Here is a 7,844-nt window from a genome sequence, read left to right as displayed (position 1 = left end):
ATTTTTTTAAAGAATGGAAGTGTGATTCCAAAACGGAATCATAAGCTTCCAACATGTTTTTAAAAGAATATTTTAGAAGCATTTTAGAAGCAGAATTTCATAAGCTTCTACAAGATTCTGATCCTGATTCTGGTTCCGAAGCGGGAAGAAATATGAGTGTGAAGTTTAAAAGAAACAAATTATATTTCAACAAAGAAAGATTGATCATGGAGTGGAGGTTGCAAGAGGAGAAAATGAAAAACTAAACACCAATGAAGGCAAAAGCCTAATGATTTGGGTTTATAAACCAAAAAAATAATAATAAAGAATGAAAAGCAATCAAGAAAAGGGAATGGTTATAAAAAGAGAAACACTCCTGTCCTAGAGATTTAAGTAGAAATGATCCTTGAAAACAAATGAAGGCAAAAAGCCTTGAGACAACAAAAGATAAAAGAAAAAGATCATACATGGAAAAGACTGACAAACGAACCGTGCAAAGCACAATGTATATTCTTAAAGAACAAGAGTAGAAGTTGAGAAGGAAGAAAAGTATAAAAAGCTTCTAGGGGATGGGTTTAGAGTTAGGATTGGGTAGAGAGAAAGAGAGACACCAAAAGAGAGCTGTAACCCTAGCTCTGACCTGCCACTTCGGCGGCGTCTAAGGCAAATTATCATTTTTCCTTCCCTCTTTGTCCTTTGCTTTCTCCTCTTTCCGGTCTAAGTCCAAGTTAATATATGTCATTTTTCTCTGATGCGGTGGTGGCCTTCTTCGGGAGTGCTGTAGATTTTTTGGAAAACCATTAACATCGACTGGAGAGAAGATGAAACTATGGACCCGGACACTAAACCGGATAACTTATCGGATCATTGGGTTATTGGGTCGATTGCAAGCAGAGCGGTTAATAAATAAATTAGTTTTGTTATATAATAATATATTAACTATGTGTACCTTGTGTTGGTGAAATGAAATGATTGTGAGCGATGCCCTCCAAACTCCAAAGAACAAACCGGAGTCCTCTGACCCGACTGATTCAAGAAGTCTCTCTCACCCACTTTCACGCCAAGTTTGACCAGAAACTAACGGTGACTAAACGCCGTCATATACGGTCATTCGACCGCTAAGCCGAACAAAACAGTAGTAGTCTGTTAACCCATAACTTTTGTAATAAAACTAAAGTTAACTCCATCGAAATGGAAAATATCCCCTTACGAACTACAGTTGCCTAAAGATTTATGTAAAAAAGTAGAGTAATGTAAAATTACCTAATTTAAATTTAAAACATGCAATATGTAATACCAAAGCCGAACCGGATGTATTTAATTAACGGCGTCTCGTCGTCGCGAGGAAGAGAGAGAGAGAGAGAGAGCGTTGACCAGAAGAGAGTGGAATAATTGAGTAGAGAGAGAGCCTGTGGTGTATTAATAATAAACTCATACATATATGTGTACAAGAATCAACGCCTTGTTCACATATTCAAATCTCATCATCACACCGAAAGTTAAAGGTTACGCAAAGTTATTCGCTCCTACTTTTCCGAATCTTCCAGTGCGATCTTTGTCACTTTCTCAGCATATATATACTAATTATCATCCCTCCAAGAAACCTGTCGTAATGGCTATGGCGAGTCTCTACCGGCGATCTCTTCCTTCTCCTCCAGCCATTGACTTTTCTTCTTCCGAAGGCAAGGTACGACGAGATCAAAGTTTTTTCGATTCATCGATTTTCTTTTAATTAAAATTAGGTTATTTTTGTAATATATTCATTGGTTGAGCTTTTTGAGTGAGAGATCTGAATACTTCTAGTTAACTGTTACTACAAGTAGTCGGGTTTTATTACAGAGGGATAGACTTGTTGATGTAATTTGTGTTGCTCTATTTAGTTACTGTCTGAAAAGTTAAAAAAGATGTTGTTGTGTTTCATCTGAGTTGTCTTTTTGTGATCAGAAAATATTCAATGAAGCGCTTCAGAAAGGCACTATGGAAGGATTTTTCAGGTTGATTTCTTATTTCCAGACGCAGTCTGAACCTGCTTATTGTGGCTTGGCTAGCCTCTCTGTGGTGTTGAACGCTCTTTCTATTGATCCTGGACGTAAATGGAAAGGTATATATATATATGTACCATTTCTTTTAGTATACATAAAGAGAAGGAAACAAATCTAGATTGTTTTTTTGAATTTTTCTTCGAATAGGGCCTTGGAGGTGGTTTGATGAGTCGATGCTGGACTGCTGCGAGCCACTGGAAGTAGTCAAGGAAAAGGGCATTTCATTTGGGAAAGTTGTCTGTTTGGCTCACTGTTCTGGAGCCAAAGTGGAGGCTTTCCGCACTAATCAGACCACCATTGACGACTTTCGCAAGCTTGTGATGAAATGCTCCACCTCTGAGAATTGCCATATGATCTCAACGTATCACAGAGGGGTGTTTAAGCAGGTAACTTCTGCATCACAACTGTTGAGTGCTTGTAATATTGATCAGGATTCTAACAAATCTTTCTTTTTTTTTTGCAGACTGGGTCTGGTCACTTTTCACCTATAGGTGGCTATAATGCTGAGAGAGATATGGCTTTGATTCTTGATGTTGCACGTTTCAAGTATCCTCCTCATTGGGTTCCTCTTAAACTTCTTTGGGAAGCCATGGACAGCATTGATGATTCAACAGGAAAACGTAGAGGGTAACATACTCATTTTTTTTTCTATTAGTATCATGATGAAGTTGTTTTTATAAGATATGGTCTGATGTTGTTCCGTGTTGTTCCCAGGTTCATGCTCATATCTAGACCCCACAGAGAACCAGGATTGCTCTATACTCTGGTATGTCTGATGCAAAATTAATTCTCTTTATAACCACATCTTGTGTGCACATGTATTGAATAAACTTCAGATCCTTGGTACATTTCATTGGTAATACAAAAACTTGTTAACCAAACTTGACCGGTTGTTGTTTTGGTTATCTATATACCAGTCCTGCAAAGATGAGAGCTGGATCAGCATAGCCAAGTATTTAAAGGAAGATGTTCCTCGTCTTGTGAGTTCACAGCAAGTAGATAGCGTGGAAAAAATCTTATCAGTTGTGTTCAAGTCACTTCCGTCAAATTTCAACACATTCATCAGATGGGTGGCTGAGCTCAGAATAGCGGAGGACACAAAACAAAACCTCAGCGCTGAGGAGAAATCAAGGCTAAACTTAAAGGTACTCTCCGGTGACAAAGCCATACGTTGGACAATCTTGACTTATACATGTCTAATCTCTGATTAAATCCTCTGCAGCAAGTGGTGCTGAAAGAAGTGCATGAAACAGAACTGTTCAAACACATCAGTAAGTTCTTATCCACTGTGGGTTACGAAGACAGTCTGACATATGCGGCTGCAAAGGCTTGTTGCCAAGGAGCTGAAATCTTGTCCGGATGCTCATCAAAAGAGTTTTGTTGTCGGGAAACTTGTGTCACATGTGTCAAAGGTATGTCACTGATGTTGAGTCTTATACTTAGGTTGAATGTTAATTTTGTTTTAACAGTTAAAACTTGTTTCCCCTCATCAAGGTCCTGGCGAGGCAGAAGGCACAGTGGTGACTGGAGTTGTGGTGCGTGACGGGAGCGAACAAAATGTTGATCTACTGGTGCCATCGACTCAAACTAACTGTGAATGTGGTCCAGAGGCAAATTTTCCAGCAGGAAACGATGTGTTCACTGTACTTCTGTTGGCTTTACCTCCACAGACATGGTCAGGGATCAAAGACCAAGCTCTTATGCAAGAAATGAAGCAGCTCATTTCCATGGCTTCCCTCCCAACTATGCTTCAAGAAGAGGTAATTTATAATACCAATTCTATTTCTGGGAGTCACGGTTGAAAAGGGTTTACTTATTTTTACTAAACAATTAACTAAACCTAAGTTGAGCATGAGAGTTTTACCTCTTTGAGCAAATGACTGTTTTTGATGTTTACATGGTTGGTATTACAGGTATTGCATCTTCGACGCCAACTTCAGCTGCTAAAAAGATGCCAAGAGAACAAGGAGGAGGAGGATTTCGCTGCACCTGCCTTTTGATTCGTCTAACCCAAATCTGAAGTCTCTCTCTTCACCATTTGAATCCCAGTTTCTCAAACCTAAAATACCCTATAATTTATTAGAGTCTCATTTTATTCTATGTATGATTCAAACTCTATTTGTAGCATATGCATTCTATCTTTTACTACCACTACGTTAATAAATGTTATTCTATTACACAATCTACTGAAGAGGATGTATTGATTACAAGAGGCGTCGCATGTGATTTGCAAACAACATCGGTCTTTAATAATCAAAGGTCGCAACAGTGGCATTCTCCTTTTCATAGAGGTTGGTGAACAAGATGGGTTCGTGATGGTAGTGAATAAGAGGTTAACCAAACCTGTCTCCAAACCAAGTGACTATAGTCCGGAGGCAAAGTACCACGTAGACAGCCATGTGGTCACCGCTCTGCTGATTTTTTTACCTCCACAGACATGGTTCAGAACAAAATGAAGAAGCTCGTTTCCTTTAGTATCTTCTCGACTAGGGATCACGAAGAGGTGCAAGTACAAAATTTCGAGTATCTATCATCATCATCACAATGGCTTTCAGTTCTGTTTCTCTATGATTATATATCTCAAAGACACAGCAATGGTTCTTCTGCTAAAGCAATGCCAATAGAAAGAGAGAGACCTCACTGCTCCTCTCTCTTAATTCAATCTGAACTGTTCTCAGATTTAAATTCAAACTCTATTTGTAAAGACAAAGAGATTGCGCTGATACCCAGATCAATGTCTCATCAAAACCATAAGTGATAAAACTACATAACATATGCAATCTACATATATAATATAGTAAAGTTATTAACCATATTCATCACATTCGCTACTCTTTACCGCAGATTACGAATCCACTCTCATCATACACACAGGTCTTATATAGTTACATACCAAAAGAAACCTTCCAAAGTCTCTACCTTTTTATTATTCTAGATTATTATCATTACCACTCCAAAGATCGAATCCTGCGCAAGAACCGAGGTTCCTGCTTAGGTCTCTCAACCACAGGGATCACAAACTCCATCAGCTTCTGGTACCTCTCTTTCCTCTTCTCCTCAATCTCCACAGAAAGCTTCTCATTCTCCTCCTCAAGCTTGGCAGCTAAAGTCTCCAACTCAACTTGGTAAGCTTGCTTCCTCTCTCTAGACCTAGCAGCAGACTCACGGTTCTTGATCATCCTCCTCTGTCTCTGCGCAGCGGCTTTATCCAAAGGCTCCATCATCACTCTCGCTCTCTTCCCTCTCGCTCCTCCTCCGTAGACATCCACACCGTTCCCAAACGCAACGATCGATCCTTCCACTTTATCAATCATCTGAAAAGGGTTGTGATGATCGAATCCGTAACTCTCCGCCGGAGGAATCTTCACATCCACGTCATCCGACTCTCCTCCTCCGTCTTCACCAGTGGCCTTCGCTAAGAAATCCTCTAACGTCATCATCTCTTCTTCCTCCTTCATCCCTCTCCACACCTCGTCGACGCTCTTCCCCCGCGTATCCGTTCCTCCGGAAACCGTCGCCGTCGGAGAAGCATCCATCAGGAGCGAAGAATCCGTCGCCGGTGGATCCGATGCGAAAGTCTCGTGGAGAATACCTTCAACCGTCATCGCGGCGGGACTGTAACCGTCGTAACCGCCGAGGATCCTCGCGTTGGGATCTCGCCGAGGTCTTATGGAGGAAGAAGGGATGCGACGAGATGGATCCGAGTTTGTAGAAGAGGGAGAATGCATCACCTTAAAGGACGCCATTATCGGAGAAGTTAGAACAAGTCTCTCTCGCTCGCCGGAATCGGATCAGAGATTCGCCTCTAGATTTCTTCTTTTGACTCGGCCCCGAGATGAGAGATTGCACAACACGTGCTTTTATCTAGCGCGTGGATTATTAAGCTATCAGAGTTTTCAACTTAACGATAAGTCTCTTTTTTACTTTGTGGGCGCGTGGGGAAGCTTCTGTCTCGTGTCTTCATTATGTGGTCGTGAAACTCTTACCATCAATTATTGTTTTTTAAGATATAATTAGTGCATAATTAAACTTCTGTTATATCACTTAAAATAATAAGCTAGGGTTTTGGCGACGACAAGGCGATTTCGAGATCTGAACCCCGTCTCAGGCGGAGGACCTAGTTTCTTACCGGCGGTCTAGGAGAGAGGGAGACTACACCACACTCCTCTCGTTCCTAAATTTTCCTGCCCCTTGCAGTGTTTTATCTTCTGTTTTCGTAGCGTAATACCTTGGTTCCCGGTTTCGTGAGCATCAAGTAAACGACATTACGTTAATAGTTCTATTCCCCTCTAATAGGGCGCTGTCTCATCCTTACCGGTCCCCGCTGTTACGATGTATCGGGAAAGGAAGGATCGAACCAGAGTCGGGAGTACTCGACATGACCGCAGACGTAGCCAAGACAAGGAAGAGATCATAAAAGTTCCAGAATTCGATTACACTGATCTTGTCGAGAAGTATAAACTATCCCTTGTTGGAAGGATGTTCCATCGGGATGGTAGAAGTGTTGATGCTTTAATCAAACATATGCCGAAACGAAGTATCTGGGACGTGGAAGGCAGGGTACGAGGAACAAACCTTGGGAATAACAAATTCCAATTTGATTTCGATAAGGAGGAGGATCTCCAAAAAGTACTTCTCCGTAGACCATGTCATTTTAATAAGTGGACCTTCTCCTTAGAAAGGTGGATACCAACGATAAAGGAGGACTATCCAAACTCCTTACTCTTGTGGGTGAATATCACCGGAGTACCGACACATTACAAAAAAGATGAATCATATAGGAGCATTGGCCGGGCTTTGGGAGAGGTGGATACGGTAGATGTCGAAAATGGAAGGGTTCGAGTTGTTGTTAATGCTGATGAACCTTTGCAATTTGAGAGGAAGGCTGGATATGCGAATGGTGATATCATCAAAGTATCTTTGTCTTATGAAGAGCTACACCGATATTGCTTTACCTGCAAAAGAATATCGCATGAAGAAGGTACATGCCCTGAGCTGTCCCCAGAACAAAGAGAAGCTAACCGTTTAGTTCGTTTGGAAAGTAAGGAGAAAGAGGAGCTGGCGGCCAGAGAAGCTTTCTCTGCACCATTTAGAGGCCGCGATCTGCACAGGGGTTTCGAGAACCACGCGTGGAACACCGACAACCATCCTAGATTTTCCCGTGAGATGGAATCAGATAAGAGACGTCAGGAACACCCACAAAGAAGAGAGGAGCGAGCCAGACCAGGACAAGCACAGAGGACAGAGCATGGTGATTTAAGATCAAAGATTCTAAGCAAAAGAGAAGACATTGCAAAGAATGTTTGGAATAGAATTGATCATAGCTATGGAGGAAGAAATCCCCGTGATCGGGAGAGATATCATCCTTACAACAGGGATAAATATGAGGAGTCGAAGCACAGCAGCAGAGATTCTGGAAATCGTTCTGTGAGGGGCCACCACGGTGACTCGGTCTCATCCTCGAGCTGGAGAATTAAAGGTTCCAGTCCTGACACCAGGGGTCGCAACCTGGACCAAACGAATAAAGACCAGCATTATGAGCACAGAAGAATGGATCTCTCATCAAAATCAACTAGGAACTCACCAGATTCCCAGAGGACTATCTCTGAAAGTCATAGATATGACAGAGGGGATGGCGCAGGAAGACGATACCACTCGCCTAGACAGCAGCCGCGAATGGAATGGCGACCGACTCGAGAGCCAGGGAAAAGGAGAGATGAACAAATGGCTCTCTCCCCTAACCAAAGGAATGTGAGAGAGATAGCAAGGGAAACCGAAGATGAAAGAAGACGCATGCTTAAGGGGAAGGCTATTGAAGCGAAC

General features: G+C 41.8%; 2 protein-coding genes across 2 annotated transcripts; one reads left to right on the top strand and one right to left on the bottom strand.

Annotated features, from left to right (window-relative positions):
- The first annotated feature begins 1,338 nt into the window (after positions 1 to 1,338).
- LOC106410482 (glutathione gamma-glutamylcysteinyltransferase 1) lies at positions 1,339 to 4,203 on the top strand. Its single transcript, XM_013850984.3, has 9 exons — positions 1,339 to 1,666; positions 1,924 to 2,080; positions 2,169 to 2,407; positions 2,485 to 2,648; positions 2,736 to 2,787; positions 2,939 to 3,166; positions 3,244 to 3,433; positions 3,516 to 3,781; positions 3,935 to 4,203. The coding sequence occupies exons 1-9, from the start codon at positions 1,421 to 1,423 to the stop codon at positions 4,019 to 4,021; spliced, it is 1,629 nt and encodes a 542-aa protein (XP_013706438.2). The 5' UTR covers positions 1,339 to 1,420; the 3' UTR covers positions 4,022 to 4,203.
- Positions 4,204 to 4,756: 553 nt separating this feature from the next.
- LOC106410484 (G-box-binding factor 4) lies at positions 4,757 to 6,026 on the bottom strand. Its single transcript, XM_022692240.2, has one exon. It carries the CDS (start codon positions 5,765 to 5,767, stop codon positions 4,967 to 4,969), a length of 801 nt encoding a protein of 266 aa, XP_022547961.2. The 5' UTR covers positions 5,768 to 6,026; the 3' UTR covers positions 4,757 to 4,966.
- Between the last annotated feature and the right edge of the window lie 1,818 nt (positions 6,027 to 7,844).

This window comes from Brassica napus, chromosome A6 (assembly GCF_020379485.1).
Source record: "Brassica napus cultivar Da-Ae chromosome A6, Da-Ae, whole genome shotgun sequence".
Lineage (NCBI taxonomy): Eukaryota > Viridiplantae > Streptophyta > Magnoliopsida > Brassicales > Brassicaceae > Brassica > Brassica napus.
The sequence above is the reverse complement of the archived record's forward strand: the minus strand, read 5'-3'. Positions and strand labels throughout refer to the sequence as shown.

Coding starts and splice junctions, on each gene's coding strand:
- LOC106410482 (XM_013850984.3), top strand. CDS start 1,421: ATGTGTACAAGAATCAACGCCTTGTTCACATATTCAAATCTCATCATC. Junction 1,667..1,923: donor TTTCTTCTTCCGAAGGCAAG/GTACGACGAGAT, acceptor TTTTGTGATCAG/AAAATATTCAATGAAGCGCT. Junction 2,788..2,938: donor CAGGATTGCTCTATACTCTG/GTATGTCTGATG, acceptor TCTATATACCAG/TCCTGCAAAGATGAGAGCTG.
- LOC106410484 (XM_022692240.2), bottom strand. CDS start 5,767: ATGGCGTCCTTTAAGGTGATGCATTCTCCCTCTTCTACAAACTCGGAT.